Raw genomic sequence first — 17,392 nt, forward strand, 5'->3', positions numbered from 1 at the left:
TGGGCAGAAGATCCTGCTCCTCCTCCCCAGTGCCTGGGGTACAGTTAGCCCTGATCATCTCTCCAGAACTAGGGTGGACGTTTAGCCACGTTCCCATCACAATTCAAGTCCTCCGAGTTTCCCGCCCCTCCCTGACCTCGAGTGATTGCTTGGCCCCGCCCACCCTCACTTCTGGGCATGACCCATCTGCCAGAAACCTCGGTGCCGTCAGTCCCAACTCCTTGCACACTTCCTGCTCTCCCAGTCCTACCCCTTCTTTCACGCCTTTGAAACTGATGGAACTTCAGCAGCTCTCCCCACTCCCCCCGCGACTTCCTTCCTCCAATCGCCCCTCCCTCTCCCAAAAGTTGCGTAGTCCCTAGCCCCGCCTCCTGCATTCTCCCCGCCCTCCCTGTCCCCGCCCCTCCACTGAGAGGGGCAGCCAGTTAGGCCCGCCCCATAGACTTCCGGTCCTAACCGCCCTTCCTCTTCCCAAGGGACGTCATAATAAATCCCGCCCCCACCACCACCAACCAAGCATCACCCACTCCGGCACTTCCGGCCTGACCCCTGTCCTGCTCCTTTCCTAGCTCGTTTCTGCTCTGCCCCAAGAGTGGTCGCCTTCGTGGGGAGGCACGACATTCTCCCAGCTCGGGTCGCCGTACATTGGTGTGAGGCCCTGCGGCCTAGCGTCCCTCACCAGAGGCCTCCCCTTGCCCAGCCGGACCGCCAAGGGACATCGACGAGTGCCCTCCTGCAGTCCCTGGCTTCGCCTGCCGCCCAGAACCGACCAGTCAAGATGGCCGTCGCCGGGTGAGGCGAGCAGGCGAGCCGCGGGGGCGTCTGGGAGTTGTAGTCCTGGACGGCGCTCTGACGCACTTCGCCGCAGGCCGACGGGCGCCATTGTGCGGCGCGCGCCGGGTGAGTGCCGCGCGAAACCTGCGTCGGTCTGGGGCTGCGCTGGGCGGCTCCGGAGCGGTTCGCTGGGGGCGAGCGCGGCCTCTCTGCATTTCCCGCAGAGGTTGGCTACCCGGAGCTGGCCGTGTCTGCCGTCCTGTCGCCGCTCTGTGGGATGGGGTCGGTGACCCGGAACCCCGAGGGGAAACAGTGCTTTCGGGGCGCCACGGTGGAGAGAACAGATCGCCTACGGGAGCGTGGGGTCGGGGGCAGTGGGGGCGATCCCCTCCGGTGTGTGGGACGGAGGAGGCTTGTTTGGTGTCCTATCGGGGAGGGGAAAATGGTTCTGTCCAGTCCTGTGGGAGTCCTGTGACTCAACGCTGGGCGTTTTCCAGTTTGGGTGGACTTGTCATTTCCCGCTGAGGGCGCCGTTCCTGGGCGGAGGCGAGGGTAGGTCCCCCGCGGAGCTCTTACGCCTCTCCCTCCCCTCCCAACCTCGGTTTCCTCAGGACTCTGCGCCCTTGCACTAGAGGCACATTGAGAAGGAGGAAACTATGGCCTCAAGGCTTCCGACGGTCTGGTCCTGTGTGAGTAGAGGCTTCCTAAGGCTTTTGAGTCCGCTGCCGCGCCTGGAGGGATGCGGATGGCCGTGGGATACCACCTTCCCCGCGATACCCGCATCCCCCAGCTCACTGCGGGGAGGGGGTAGGGATTGCTTGTGTGAGACCGTGCGTGGTGGTGGAACCGCAGGTGGCTTGGTTGTCCAAGGGTGTCGTTAGAATGCAGACTAGGTGGGGGCTTCTGAAGGCCACGTTGAGGTTCTTCCTTGTATCCTTTATACTGGGAAGAGTAATTGACCGGTCTTTTTATGTTTTTTTTGTTTTTGAGATGGAGTCTTCCTCTGTTGCCCAGGCTGGAGTCCAGTGGCGCGATCTTGGCTGACTGCAACCTCCGCCTCCTGGGTTGAAGCGACTCTCCTGCCTCAGCCTCCCCAAGTAGCTGGGGCTACCGGTGCGCGCCACGACGCCCAGCTTGTTTTTTTTTTTTTTTTTTTTTTTTTTGAGACGGAGTTTCGCTCTTGTTACCCAGGCTGGAGTGCAATGGCGCGATCTCGGCTCACCGCAACCTCCGCCTCCTGGGTTCAGGCAATTCTCCTGTCTCAGCCTCCTGAGTAGCTGGGATTACAGGCACGCACCACTCTGTCCAGCTAATTTTTTGTATTTTTAGTAGAGACGGGGTTTTATTATGTTGACCAGGATGGTCTCGATCTCTTGACCTCGTGATCCACTTGCCTCGGCCTCCCAAAGTGCTGGGATTACAGGCTTTTTTTTTGAGATAGAATCTCACTTTGTCTCCCACGCTGGAGTGCAGTGTTGCAGTCTCGGCTCACTGCAGCTTCCACCTCCCGGGTTCAAGCGATTCTCCTAAGCCTCCTGAGTAACGGATTACAGGCGCTCGCAACCACACCCGGCTGATTTTTGTATTTTTAGTACAGACGGGGTTTTACCATGTTGGTCAGGCTGTTCTTGAACTCCTGACCTCGTGATCCGCCCGCCTTGGCCTCCCAAAGAGTCTTTGGCGGATCTAAGCAGGGATCAGGCTTCTGTTTAGATTTCAGCAGGTAAATTGGCATCAAGAAAGAGGTGAGAGCCGCTGAGGTCAATTACAAGTAAAAAGACAGGTGAGGATGGATCCCTGACCTGTGAAGGAGATAGAAGCAGCAGGGCCCTGAGTGGGGGCTGACAGCTTGGGTATGGTGGTGCAGCCCATAGTATTCCCTAGGAGGCATACAAACCACTCTCAAAATCTGAATTTTCAAATGAATAAGAAATTGAGTCTTGGACGTCCCATTCAGGACTCACCCAGGGAAAAGATAGGTTTTCATATGCTGCAGAGGTCTCATGTGTTGCTCTCCTTACTGTAACCTGAATAGAGGCAAGCTTGGGTTTGCTTGGGGATTCAGACGAAGACAGGAACTCAGGATATGACTCCCAGAATGCCCTTGGGTCATCTTGTAGACCATTCTGTGCTTTCACTGGCCTGGTCAGCCTCCCCTGTCTTTCTTTTGCTGTGGATGAGGATGGCCTGTGGCTGAACAAGAATCTGGATTTTAGGAACCAGTGACCTTTGAAGATGTAACACTGGGTTTTAACCCGGAAGAGTGGGGACTGCTGGACCTCAAACAGAAGTCCCTGTACAGGGAAGTGATGCTGGAGAACTACAGGAACCTGGTCTCAGTGGGTAAGGCTGGCCTCCAGGTCAATAAAGATCTGTGCTTTGTAGCACAAATGTAGCACCTCTAAAGTGTGTGTCTGCTTGGGCTCAGACTGCAGGGGCACCAACAAATAAGGAAAGGGCAGCTTTTCAGTACGACTTCTGAAGCATCATGTAGTTCATCCCTCAGAGCTCCTGAATACCAGGGATGTGGGTCTGTCAAGGATGTTTTCAGCTGCAGTAGAGGATGCTTATTTTGGTAACAAGAGTTCTCGCCAGGCATGGTGGCTCACTTTAGGAGACTTGGGCAGGAGGGTTGCTTGAGCCCAGGAGTTTGTGTCCAGTGTAGACAACATAGAGCCTATCTTTATTAAAAAAAAACAAAGAAAGAAAGTCTCCACAAAAATTCCAGATAATGTGATGCCAGTGTCCAGCAGCTTTGGAATGGCATCAAAAGCCTGTCCTGGCCGGGCATGGTGGCTCATGCCTGTAATCCTGGCACTCTGGGAGGCCAAGGTGGGCAGATCAGTCGAGGTCAGGAGTTCTAGATCAGCTTGGCCAGCATAGTGAAACCCCATCTTTACTAAAAATATGAAAATTAGCCAGGTGCTCCAGCTACTCAGGAGGCTTAGCCAGGAGAATTGCTTGAACCTGGGACGTGGAGGAGGTTGCAGTGAGCTGAGATAGCATCACAGCACCCCAGCCTGGGCAACCAAGCAAGACTCCATCTTTAAAAAAAAGCCTTTCCCTTCCATCTGTGGTTATAGTGAACCTTTCTGTGTTCCCCCACATCATTGCATGGCTGTGGCTCCAAGCATTGCATCTGTGTTCAAGGCAAAAAAGAAGAGAAGGAGAAACTCTGGCCAGCTCTCCTTCACAGCTGACATGTCTAACCCGAAAGCAGAATCTTTCCCAGAATGTCCCCCAGCTGACCGATCTCCCTTTGTATCTGGCTGACCAGAACTGGGCCCCTCAGCTGCTTGGCAAAGGAGTCTAGGAAAGCCAGTAACAGGGATGGATGGAGCTGGATTCACCACTCTAGGCCAGAAGACATGTCATGCAGGGGAGAAGGTGGAGACGGCCTGCGCTGCCATAGGATAGCATTTTCTCCCAAGCACAGACCCCGCCCCCCAAGCCCTGTCTCTTTTCCTTTGAGCAGAACATCAGCTTTCCAAACCAGATGTGGTATCTCAGTTAGAGGAGGCAGAAGATTTCTGGCCAGTGGAGAGAGGAATTCCTCAAGACACCATTCCAGGTGAGAACCAGACATATGGGAAGCCCCCACAGGGAAGGGGCCAACTGATTAGTCAGGGACCAATATCTTAGAAAAGCGGTAGACAGTGGGATACCCCAGGTGGGGTGCTGTGATGAGCAGTCGCAGACAGGCAGAACCAAACTAAGTTTTTCTCTGGCCGCAGAGTCAGCAGTGTCCTGCTTGGTTGAAAGTGAACTTGTTGCTGGTGGCAGGTGATACATGTGTTGACAGTAGGGGCTCCCTTAGTCTGTTAAACCCATGGTCTACCCTCCCCTCATGTAATCACTGGTAACTCTGGTGTGTATTTCCAGCTAGACTTTCCTATATAGGCTTACACGAATGAATGTGAATATATGTACACATTTTGGGGGTGTTATAATACAGACAGGGTCTCACTCTGTCACCGAGGCTGGAGTGCAGTGACATCATCTCAGTTCACTGTACCCTCTGCCTCCTAGACTCAAGCTATCCTCCTCCTTCAGCCTTCCAAGTAGCTGGAAATACAGGCATGCGCCACCACATCCATTAAATTCTTTTTTTTGGGTAGAGATGGTGATTCACTATGTTGCCCAGGCTGATTTCAAACTCCTGAGCTGAAGTGATCTACCCACCTCAGCTTTCCAGAGTGCTAGGATTACAGGCATGAGCCACCATGTCTGCCAGTCCCCTTTATTTATTTATTTGTACTCCTCCCGGACACTTTATTTATTTATTTTATTTTATTTTTTTGAGGTGGAGTTTTGCTCTTGTTGCCCAGGCTGGAGTGCAGTGGCATGATCTTGGATCACTACAACCTCTGCTTCCCAGGTTCAAGTGACTCTCCTGCCTCAGCCTCCCCAGTAGCTGGGATTTCAGGCATGCAGCACCATGCCCGGTTAATTTTGTATTTTTAATAGAGACGGGGTTTCACCATGTTGGAGAGGCTGGTTTTGAACTCCTGACCTCAAGTGATCCACCCACCTTGGCCTCCCAAAGTGCTGGGATTACAGGCGTGAGCCACCATGCCCAGCCACTTTATTTATTTTTTGAGATGTAGTCTCACTCTTGCTCAGGCTGGAGTGCAGTGGTGTGATCTTGACTCACTGCAACCTCTGCCTCCCGGGTTCAAGTAATTCTCCAGCCTCAGCCTCCCCAGTAACTGGGATTACAGGTGTGCACCATGACACCAGGCTAATTTTTGTTTTTTTGTTTTTGTTTGTTTGTTTTTTTAAGATGGGGTTTTACCATGATGGCCAGGCTGGTCTTGAACTCCTGACCTCAGTTGATCCACCCACCTCAGTCTCTCAAAGTGTTGGGATTACAGGCGTGAGCCACCAATTTTTGTATTTTTAATAGAGATGATTTCACCATATGGCCAGGCTGGTCTTGAACTCCTGAGCTAAAGTGATTACCCATCTTGGCCTCCCAGCGTGCTGGGATTATAGGCATGAGCCACTGTGCCCGACCTCTGCTTTATTCTTAACAGCTTCAGTGTGGTCCACATTTGGTTTTTCTTCTCTGGATGGACATTAAAGTTATTGCAGAGAACTTCCTTGCATACTTTTTTTCTGCACGAACAAGTTGGTTTTTCTGTAGGTTGGATTTCTAAAACTGGAACTTCAGGATCAACCAATGTTGTAAGCTAAAAATCAGGTAGTGACCCGTGCAGCGACCCACTGCTCCGGCTCAAATGTCACTTCCCCGGGGGAAAAAAAAAAAAAATCAGGTAGTGACAAATTGCCATCTCAAATACTTTAAGGCCAGACACAGTGGCTCACACGGTAATCCTGGCACTTTTGGAGGCTGAGGTGGGAGGATGTTTGAGACCTATCTCTATAAAAAAATAAAATAGGCCGGGTGTGTGACTCATGCGTGTAATCCCAGCACTTTGGGAGGCTGAGGCAGGCGAATCATTTGAGGTCAGGAGTTCGAGACCAGCCTGGCCAACATGGTGAAACCCCGTTACTACTAAAAATAGAAAAATTAGCCAGGTGTGGTAGTGGGCGCCTGTGATCCCAGCTATTTTGGAGACTGAGGCAGGAGAATCGCTTGAACCTGGGAGGCAGAGGTTGCAGTGAGCAGAGATAGTGCCATTGTGTGACAGAGTGAGACTCCATCTAAAAATATATATATATAAATAAAATCTTTTTTTTTTTTTTTTTTGAGTAGGAGTTTCACTCTTGTTGCCCAGGCTGGAGTGTAGTAGCGCAATCCCGGCTCATCGCAACCTTTACCTCCTGGGTTCAAGTGATTCTCCTGCCTCAGCCTTCTGAGTAGCTGGGATTACAGGCATGTGCCACCATACCTGGCTAATTTTGTATTTTTAGTAGAGACGGGATTTCTCCATGTTGGTCATGTTGGTCTCAAACTCCTGACCTCAGGTGATCCACCTGCCTTGGCCTCCCAAAGTGCTGGGATTACAGGTGTGAGCCACTGAATAAAATCTTTTAAAATAGGCCATGCAGGGGGATTTAGGCCTTTAATCTCAGCAATTTGGGAGTCCAAGGCAGGAGGATTGCTTCAGGCTAGGAGTTCGAGGTTATACTAGGCTATGATTATGCCACTGCACTCCAGTCTGGTTGACAGTGAGATCCTGTCTCAAAGAAAAAGAAGATCCTTCAGAATACATATAGTTGCTGAAGTACATGACAGCTCTTTTTCTTCATCAACAGCAATTTGTAATGGTCTTTTTAAGGTTTGCAGATCTGATGTGCTGAATATATTGTGTTAGTTTAGTTCACATTTTCCTCACGGAAATTTTCCAACGGACCAAATTGGACATAGTTTATAAATCTATTGCCTGGCCGGGTGCGGTGGCTCAAGCCTGTAATCCCAGCAGTTTGGGAGGCCGAGGCAGGTGGATCACAAAGTCAAGGGATTGAGACCATCCTGGTCAACATGGTGAAACCCCGTCTCTACTAAAAATACAAAAAAATTAGCTGGGCATGGTGGTGCATGCCTGTAATCCCAGCTACTCAGGAGCCTGAGACAGGAGAATTGCCTGAACCCAGGAGTCACAGGTTGCGGTGAGCTGAGATCGCGCCATTGCACTCCAGCCTGGGTAACAAGAGCGAAACTCTGTCTCAACAACAACAAAAAAAACTATGGCCTGTTTATATTTTTTCTTTTGTGAGTTTTTATATTTTCCCATTTTTTTTCTTGTTTATGTGTGGGATTATGAGTTCATATTTTCCCATTTTTTTTTATTTGTGGGAATTTTATATGTTCTGGATATTAATATTGAAATGTCATATTCCAGACCATGGTCTACCTTTATGTCGTCTCTGTACAGAAGTTTTATAATTTCAAGTTCTTTTTTTTTCTTTTCAAATATGTTTTTATTTCTGTTCTAGATTCTCTATCATATACCGGCAGGTTATCCAAACACTTCAGTGTGTTGTGGTATTTGTTGTATACCTTGATGAACTGCCGTGCTCAAGCAGTCCTCCTGCCTAAGACGTGTAAAGTGCTGGGATTACAGCATTTAAGTTTCTGTCTTTTTAGTTTATCCTGAATTTCCCTTTATATATGGGTGGAGTTCATTCTCTGCTTATTGGAAACAACATATTTGTCATGGACTAAATCACCATCCTTATTTACAGGCCTCTCTGGACTCTCTCCCTTGATCTTTTCTGTCTCTGAGTAAATGCCACGTTACCGTACTTTGATATATAGTAGTTCCCCTTGTTAATAAAAAAAAAAAAATCTTAGCTGGCTTTAGCCATGTATTTCTCCAGATGAACACTTACCATCAGCTTGTCACTGTTCATTGAGAAAATCACTTTGGGGATGTGTATTACATTTAATTAGATTTCCATTGTTACTGTTACCTGATCAGGTTAATCCTTCTTCATGGTGTTGCATAATTGTTCCAGATGAACCAGTCATGCTCTTAAATTCTGTTATCTTTTTCTTTTTTTTTGAGATGGAGTCTTACTTTGTTGCCCAGCCTGGAGTGCAGTGGTGCGATCTTGGCTCACTGCAACCTCTACCTCCTGAGTATCTGGGACAATAGTCATGTGCCACCATGTCTTGCTAATTTTTTGTATTTTATTAGAGACAGAATTTTACCACATTGCGCAGGCTGGTCTTGAACTCCTGAGCTCAGGCAGTCGACCTGCCTCAGTCTTTCAAAGTGCTGGGATTGCAGAAGTGAGCCATGGTGTCTGGCTTATTTTATCATCTGTTACAGTTGTGTTTCCTCATGTAGTTGTATTCATCATGGGCAGTACTTCCAAAATAGTGTGAAGCTCAGAGTGTAAAGAGTAGGTGTCTAGTCTCTGACTTAAATGGAAAAATTTCTAGGTTTTAAGACAGAGTCTCACTCTGTTGGCCAGGCTGGCGTGCAGTGGTACCATTTGCCTCACTGCATCCCCTGCCTCCTGGCTTCAAGTGATTCTCCTGCCTCAACCTCTCAAGTAGCTGCGATTACACCCAGCTAAATCTTTTTTGTTTTTGTATTTTTAGTAAAGACAGGTTTCACCATGTTAGCCAGGATGGTCTTAATCTCTTGACCTCGTGATCTTCCTGCCTTGGCCTCCCAAAGTGCTCGGATTACAGGTGTGAGCCACTGCACCTGGCCCATCTTGTCTTTTCTAATGAATGAAACTCAGTATTATCTCCTTCCAGAGCTCACTAAAGTGATCACATGATTCTTCTCCTTCGAGCAGTTAAGAGTACAACAGACATAGAAGTGCTCTTGTAATGTGCTCCCAGAGTATTGACTTTTTAGAGGATTTTGTGTCAGTATTCAGAAATTATGTTAGGGAGGTGGTTTTCTTTGTGTGTCTGCTTTCTCAGCTCTTCTCTCAGTGTGCTGAATGCAGAGTACACTGGATGCTTTCCCTTCTCTTTGCTTTCTCTTCGTTGATGCAGGTGGCATCAGTACTGCCCACTTCTGGGAGTATTGAGCTGTAAAATGTGCACCTGACCCCACATGTTTGGTGATGACCTGTTTGCCACAGAATAAAGGGCTAGAGTCTCTGTGACTCTTGCCTACCCCCTGCCTTTTTCTGGGCCCTGTTTTGGATTTCTTAATATTTCGACTTTTGGATCAGCACTAATATTTTGTTTTTTGTTTCCACATTCAAAGTTTTTCCTTACATTCCCTTCACTGAGAATCTTTGTTAGCTAAAGAGGTCACTAACCTATTTGACCTGCAAGGTCTCCAGCAGTGCAAGTACTTTGTATTTGCCTGCATTCGTTTCTTTGCCCCTTGGTTGCTCCCCTTGATTCAGCCTCCTGGGTTTTTTGTTGTTGTTGTTGTTGTTTTTGGCATGGATTCTAGCTCTGTTGCCAGACGCTGGAGTGCAGTGGTGTGATCTCGGCTCGCTGCAATCTCTCCCTCCCAGGTTCAAGTGATTCTCCTGCCTCAGCCTCCTGAGTACTGGGGATTACAGCTGCCCGCCACCAAACCCTGCTAATATTTTGTATTCTTAGTAGAGGCAGGGTTTCACCATGTTGGCCAGGATGGTCTTGATCACTTCACCTTGTGATCTGCCCCCCTGGGCCTCTCAAAGTGCAGGCATGAGCCACTGCTCCTGACCCAGCCTCCTGATCTTCCATTTGGTCTTTATGTCTCTGGATTACTCGGGCTGTGATAAGTCTGTTTCATTTTTTTTGGAGCTCAGGACCCATGTCCTGAATGGGCAAACCTCCAGGCCATACACTTCTGGATGATCTAGGAGTATCCTAAATCTGGCTGGTGTCTGGGGTACCATGGGTACCATAAGTCTTGGGAGAGTTGGCTCCACAGGTGACAGATTTAGGGTGAAGTCCCAGAGTCAGAGGCCACATGAGGGGAGCCTCAGCAGGAGTTACTCTTGCAGCCTAGGGCTGAGGTGATGGGTGTCCAACTCATCTTTGCTCTGTCACAGAGAGAGTCCTTTACTAAATATTCTCCTTCCTCTTTTTGTTTTTTTCATTTTTTTCCTTTTTTGTTTAGAGTGTACCTTCCTCTTTTCTTTCTCTCACCTCACAGATGTTTAAGGAGGGCCTTTTGTGTCCCATGCAGTATACTTACTAAAAACTTAGGTGATAAACCAAAGCACTAACATAATTACTACCATCTTTGACTTAATAGTCTGAATAATGATGGCCTTTTACAGACATGTTACCCAGATACAATGATAAATGTACTGAGAAGGAAAAGACCCTGGTGTGAAGAGGGGAAGCAGTGGGGAATTCCTGGAGAAGACGTAGTTAGGGGAAACTGCAAGGGTGAGATTTAAGCCAATTCCTGAAGGGAAGTAAGTCTGTGGACATAGAGGAGTGGTGCTGAAGTGAGCTTCTAGGCGTGGAGATGCCATTTGGGGCAACTGTGAGATGCGAAAGAACTTGCCACTTTGAGGGGTACTTGAAGCCTAGTGGACTAGGAGCTGGAGAAATGAAGGGATGTGACATTGCTTTTCACAGCTCACTCTGGGTGGCTTGTGGATAAAGAGTTGTGGTATGTCACAGATTGGAGTCAGGCAGGGCCCACAGTTATACCTGGTAATACCTGTTATATGTGTAATAACTGGCCTGAGAGTAACAGTACAGTTGGGGAGAATCGGGTGTGCATGATTCATAGGTGGACTCATTGAGACTAGGTAATTGGCTGAGAGGGATGAAAGAATAAGCAACCGAAATTTCTCATTGGTGACTGTGTAATATTTTGTATGTGAAGTCGGACGTGTCCTGCATATAACAAAATCCACTGATGCTCAAGTCCCCAGTATAGAATAGTGTGGTGTTTGCATGTGACCTACTCACATTCTTCCTTACAGTTGAAGTCATCTCTAGATTACTTATAATACCTAATACAATGTGAATGCTGTGTAAGTAGTTGTTATACTGCACTGTTTAGGGAATAGTGACAAGGAAAAAAACGTTTACACTTGTTCAGTACATTTGCAACAATCCTTTTTATATGTTTTTGAGTCGAGGTCTTACTTCGTCACCCAGGCTCATACCAAGTGGCATGATCATGGCTCACTGCAACCTCAAACACCTGGGCTCAAGTGATCCTCCTGCCTCAGCTTTCTGAGTAGCTGGGGCTACAGGTGTGAGCCGTTACGCCTGGCTGACTTTTTTGTCACCATACTGCCCAGGCTGGTATAGAGCTCCTGGCCTCAAACAGTTCTCTCACCGTCAGTGTCTCAGAGTGCTAAGATTATGGTCTTTAGCCACCTTGTTTGGTGCATCATCCATTTTTTTTTTTTCCTTTCCAAATATTTTCAATCCAGAGTTTGTTGAATCCACAGATCTGGAACCCATAGAATATACAGGTCCAACTCTACATTCTTTTTGTCAGCATCTTGTTTTGTTTTTTTTTTTTCTGGAGAGTCTTGCTCTGTCACCCAGGCTGCTGGAGTGCAATGGTGCAATCCTGGCTCATTGCAAACTCTACCTCCTGGGTTCAAACGATTCTCCTGCCTCAGCCTCCTGAGTAGCTGGGACTACAGGACTGTGCCTATATGTGTCAATAGCTTCATTAAAAAATATGATAAAGGAGCTGGGTGTGGTGGCGGATGCCTGTAATCCCAGCACTTTTGGAGGCCAAGGTGGGCGAATCACCTGAGGTTGGAAGTTCAAGACAGGCTGACCAACATAGAGAAACCCTGCGTCTACTAAGAATACAAAAAATTAGCCAGGTGTGGTAGCAGGCACTTGTAGTAGTCTCACCTACCCAGGAAGCTGAGGCAAGAGAATCACTCTAATCTGGGAGGTGGAGGTTGCGGTGAGCCAAGATTGTGCTATTGCGTTCCAGCCTGGGCAAGAAGAGCAAAACTCCGTCTCAAAAAAAAAAAAAAATATATATATATATATATATATGAGATAAAGGTACCTGGTATGATGGCTCATGACTGGAATCCCAGTACTTACGGAGGATCACTTGAGCTGAGGAGTTCAAGACCAGCCTGACTGACCAATATAGCCAGACCTCATCTCTACTAAAAATAAAAATAATTAGCTGGATATGGTGGCACATCCCTGTAGTCTTATCTGGAAGGCTGAGGCAAGAGAATTGTTCGAACTTGAGAGTTTGAAGTTGCATTGAGCTGTGATTGCACCACTGCCCTTCAGCCTAGACAACACAGCAAGAGACTGTCTCAAAAGAAAAAAGGGTCAGGTGTGGTGGCTCATACCTGTAACCCCAACACTTTGGGACTTGGAAGCAGGAGGATTACTTGAGGCTAGAAGTTTGAGACTGGCCTGGGAAACATGATGAATACAGGTCTCTATAAAAAAAAATAAAAATTAGCTGAGTGTGGAGGCAGGAGGATGTCTTCAGCCTGGGAGGTTGAGGTTGCAGTGAGCTATGATAGCACCACTATCCTACAGCCTCTATCTCTCCAGGATAAGGGAGGAAAATTGTTTCTTAGTTTTTGGCATTAGCCAAGGATGTGGGGATGTCTGGTAAAGAACTAGACTTTGCTGAGGGGAGGAAATAAGGGGTTTCTGTTTTCTCTGTTTTGTTTTTTTACCTTTTTTTTATTTTTGAGGCAAGGTCTCACTCTGTCACCCAGGCTAAAGCGCAGTGGCCCCATCTCACGTCACTCCAACCTCAACCTCCCAGGTTCAAGCAAATTCTCCTGCCTCATTGTCCGGAGTTGCTGGGCCTACAGGCCACCACACCTGGCTAATAATTTGGATATTTTAGTAGAGACAGGGTTTCACCATTTTGGCCAGGGTGGTATTGAACTCCTGACCTCAACTGATTGTCCCACCTGTGCCTTCCAAAGTCCTGGGATTACAGGCGTGGGCTGCCACACCTGGCCTGTTTTTTTTTTTTTTTACTTTTTATGTTGAAATAATTTTAAAGAGTTACAATAGGCTGGGCATACTTGCTCAGGCCTGTAATCTCAGCACTTTGGGAGGGCCAGGTGGGAGGATTAGTTGGAAGCAGTGTCAGCAACAAAGTGAAATTCTGTCTCTACCACAAAAAACAACAACCCAAAAACCAAGTGTTGGGGCACATGCCTGTAGTCGTCACTACTTGGGAGACTGAGATGAGAGGATTACTTGAGCCCAGGAGGTTGAAGGTGCAGTGACCCAAGGCCATGCTGCTGTATCACAGCCTGGGCAAAAGAGAGATTAGATTCTGTCTCAAAAACTAAACAAAACAAAAAACTTTATACTAATAGTATGGATAATTCAGTAGCTTTCATGTTGATTGAAGTTTTTAAACTGTCCCATGTCTTAACTGATTCTTGTCACGACGAATGAGAAGACACCATAGAGACACACAAAGGTTTGCAAATTTAGTCGACTGCACCTGTTTAGACCTCAGAAGGGCATGCACACAGCACATAAAAACACCCGTGTGGAATTCATAGGCATTTAGAATGGAATGCTTTACTGTGAGATGAGAAAACTGTCCCCTGCAGTGGTCTGTTTCTCCCAACACTGGCATGGCTATGCCTCTCATTAATACATAGAACTGGTATTGAGTGCAGACCTGGGCCATTTTGACAGCTCACCCTGTATGCTGCTCCAGCTTTCCATGTTAGTAAGAATGGCAGTCAAGTCAGCAGTCCCCGACCTTTTTGTCACCAGGGAACAGTTTTGTGGAAGACACTTTTTCCACAGACCTCAGGGTGGAAAGGGAGGGTTTTGAAATGAAACTGTTCCACCTCAGATCATGAGACACTAGATTCTCATAAGGAGCGTGCAGCCTCGATCCCTCACATGCACAGTTTGCAATAGGATTCATGCTTCTGTGAGAGTCTAATGCCACGACTGATCTAACAGGAGGCGGGGCTCAGGTGGCAATGCTCACTAGCCGGCTGCTCACCTCCTGTGCAGCCCAGTACCAGTTCATGTCCTGGCAGTTGGGGACACCTGATTTAAGTAGAAGGGAATCAAATGCTGGGACAAATGGCATTCATCCTCAGGAAAACACTGAGGAAAAATGCTGTAACAATAAGAAATGTAGGGAAATAAATTAGATGGCACTTGAATCTTCAGTTCTCACTTACTGCCTTCAAGAAAGCGTTGCCATATATGTGGCTCTTGGTTGGAATACTTGAGATATAAACTATTACAGGTTTATTCATTGGGAAAGCAATGCAGGGAAGAGACTATTATGAAAGTCATGATTTAGGAAACTCTGCAGGGCGTTTTACATTTTTTACTTGTTGAGAAGTTCAGTAGGGGCCAGGCGCAGTGGCTCATGCCTGTAATCCCAGCACTTTGAGAAGCCAAAGTGGGCAGATATTTGAGCTCAGGAGTTTGACCAACCTGGGCAACATGGCAAAACCCTGTTGCTAGATGAAATACAAAAATCAGCCATGTATGGTGGCGTGTGCCTTTATTCCCACCTACTTGGGAGGTTGAGATGGGGGGATGGCTTGAGTCTGGAAGGTGGAGTTTGCAGTGAGCTGAGATCTTGCCACTGCAGAAAAGAAAACAAAGTAGGAAATGAGTCCTACAAATAAAAACAGCAGCTTTTTGAAACATAGACCAAACATGAGTCTGAAAAATAGGTTTGATGAAAAGGAGAGTGTTTTATTGGGAGGAAGAAAGTGAAATTCTTCTTCAGATTCCATTCTTTCTATAGCTTCAGAGGTTCACACAAGCTATAGAGTGATTAATGGCACAGCATTCTTTTAAACAAGAACACGATGGAGTAAATGTGTGTAGTGTGTAAAACTTCACTGTCAGCTTGTCTTTTCCCTCTTATTTATTTTTTTTTTTTGAGACGGAGTTTCGCTCCTCTTACCCAGCTGGAGTGCAATGGCGCCATCTCGGCTCACCGCAACCTCCGCCTCCTGGGTTCAGGCGATTCTCCTGCCTCAGCCTCCCGAGTAGCTGGGATTACAGGCACGCGCCACCATGCCCAGCTAATTTTTTGTATTTTTAGTAGAGACGGGGTTTCACCATGTTGACCAGGATGGTCTCGATCTCTTGACCTCGTGATCCACCCGCCTCGGCCTCCCAAAGTGCTGGGATTACAGGCTTGAGCCACCTCGCCCGGCCATCTCTTCCCTCTTTAACGTCTTTGCCATCTTCCATGGGACATTAACCAGCAAACACCCCAAATGGAGTAAGTCTTTTTTGGCAGTTTTTCAACATCTGAGAACTCACACCAGGAAGAAACCTCAGAAATATAATCATGTGAGGAAAGTCTTATCTTGAGAGAATTCATACTGGAAAAGTTCTGAAATTGAGTATTATATCTAAGAACTTCTAAAACCATGAGAATATAATTGGTGTGGGAAAGGTTTCATGCGCAGCTCTCTTATTCAGCATGACAGAAGTTGTACTAGAGATTGCCAAGAGCATCTGGTTGGGAAGGCTTTGGGTGTCCCGGAACTCACTGCAAGGAGCCCTCTCTGAACTAACGTTCTGGGTACCCTTCAGTAGGAGTCCTCATGGTTTTCAGCATCAGAGGACTCATATGGGCAACCGTCCTGTGAATGTAATCTTTGCAGACAAATTACCAGCCTTAACTCTCACCTTATGTGACAGAACAAAATAAATACACACTGGAAAGGATCCCATGAATAATAAAAATAAAATGTCTCATCCCTTTTTTTTTTTTTTTTTTTTTAATTGAGACAGTCTCACTCTGTTGCCAGGCTAGAGTGCAGTGACACGATCTTGGCTCACTGCAGCCTCCACCTTTCTGGTTCAAGCGATTCTCCTGCCTCAGCCTCCCAATTAGCTGGGATACAGGTGCATGCCACCCAACCCAGCTAATATTTTGTATTTTTAGTAGAGACGGGATTTCACCATGTTGGTCAGGATGGTCTCGATCTCTTGACCTCGTGATCTGCCCGCCTCAGCCTCCCAAAGTGCTGAGATTACAGACGTGAGCCACCGCGCCTGGCCAAAATGTCTCGTTCTATTTTTTGTGTCATAGGGAAGGCAAACCCTACATAAAACTTTGGTAACATAAGTATATAAATGTATGAAACAAGTCTTGTCTCTTCTAATCTGCTTTATTATCTTACCGGAACATCTAGAACAAATGCTTAAAAATATGGATGACAGCAGGCATTCTTTTACTTCTGTATGTCCCGGTTTGCTAACACAATGACTGAATTAGTAGAAGCCCAGTAGATACTGTTGGGCAAATAGATGTCTGAAGAAATTGCAAGAGACAAGAATGTGTCTTCAAAGAGAAGACTGAGTACAAGGCCAGGCTTTGAAACAAAAGGGTAGGTAAGAGAGTAAAGGAAAATCTTGAGAGAGTACCACAAAGAAGTTTCCTGGCAACTAGGTTGAGAATCTGGAATGTTGAGTGGCTGTCAAATATGTTTTGGTTGGAATTCAGTGTAACAGAATGATCACATGCTTTATGATCTTTTATTGAAGAACACTTTGTGGGCCGGGCGCGGTGGCTCACGCCTGTAATCCCAGCACTTTGCGGGGGCCAAGGCGGGTGGATCACGAGGCCAAGAGATCGAGACCATCCTGGTCAACATGTTGAAACTCCGTCTCTACTAAAAATACAAAAATTAGCTGGACATGGTGGCACATGCCTGTAGTCCCAGCTACTCGGGAGGCTGAGGCAGGAGAATTGCCTGAACCCAGGAGGCGGAGGTTGTGGTGAGCCGAGATCGCGCCATTGCACTCCAGCCTGGGTAACAAGAGTGAAACTCCGTGTAAAAAAAAAAAGAACACTTTGTATTCTGTATCATCCCCCACATATCCGATCTCTAAGACCTGTGTAAATTTTGATCTTATCTGGGGACCACTCTTGCTGGGTTCCAGGGCTTGTACTCAGGGATAATTTCAAAGCCTGAAATGTCTTAACTAGTAATTAAGAAGGAAAACAAATGAACTAAGCGTTTCAAGCAGACTTTTTTTCTTTTTTTGAGGAAAGAAATATACCTTCAATAATCCTATAGAAAGAGGAACGATGGCTTTTTAAGGAGAAAATAAATGAATCAGAAGTAAAGAAGAAAAAAATCTTCCAGGAGCTCATTTTCTGGGTAGACAAAATGCCAAAATTACTTTGAGTAAGTGGAGAATAAATAAATAAGCAACCAGGAAACCTATACAGGGAAAAAAAAAACTCTTTATAGATATTTTACATCTAGTTTTTATTACAGTACTTTGTACAGCTGTTACAAAGAA

The 17,392-nt window shown here is 46.9% G+C and overlaps 1 protein-coding gene across 8 annotated transcripts in view; it reads left to right on the forward strand.

Moving 5' to 3' along the window:
• Positions 1-530: 530 nt before the first annotated feature.
• ZNF274 (zinc finger protein 274) overlaps positions 531-17,392 on the forward strand; it is a 32,624-nt gene continuing 15,762 nt past the window's right edge. The window contains exons 1-4 of one of the 8 annotated variants that reach the window (XM_035286142.3): positions 531-792; positions 1,386-1,463; positions 2,991-3,117; positions 4,250-4,345. In XM_035286142.3, the coding sequence (XP_035142033.1) occupies positions 1,431-1,463; positions 2,991-3,117; positions 4,250-4,345 (256 nt within the window). In that variant the 5' untranslated portion in view covers positions 531-792; positions 1,386-1,430. Of the gene's footprint in view, positions 793-864; positions 1,106-1,385; positions 1,464-2,990; positions 3,118-4,249; positions 4,346-17,392 lie in introns of those variants that run through there. The other 7 variants (XM_035286140.3, XM_035286141.3, XM_008988821.5 and 4 more) reach the window with 7 other exon arrangements.

The sequence above is a fragment of the Callithrix jacchus genome, chromosome 22 (assembly GCF_049354715.1).
Source record: "Callithrix jacchus isolate 240 chromosome 22, calJac240_pri, whole genome shotgun sequence".
Lineage (NCBI taxonomy): Eukaryota > Metazoa > Chordata > Mammalia > Primates > Cebidae > Callithrix > Callithrix jacchus.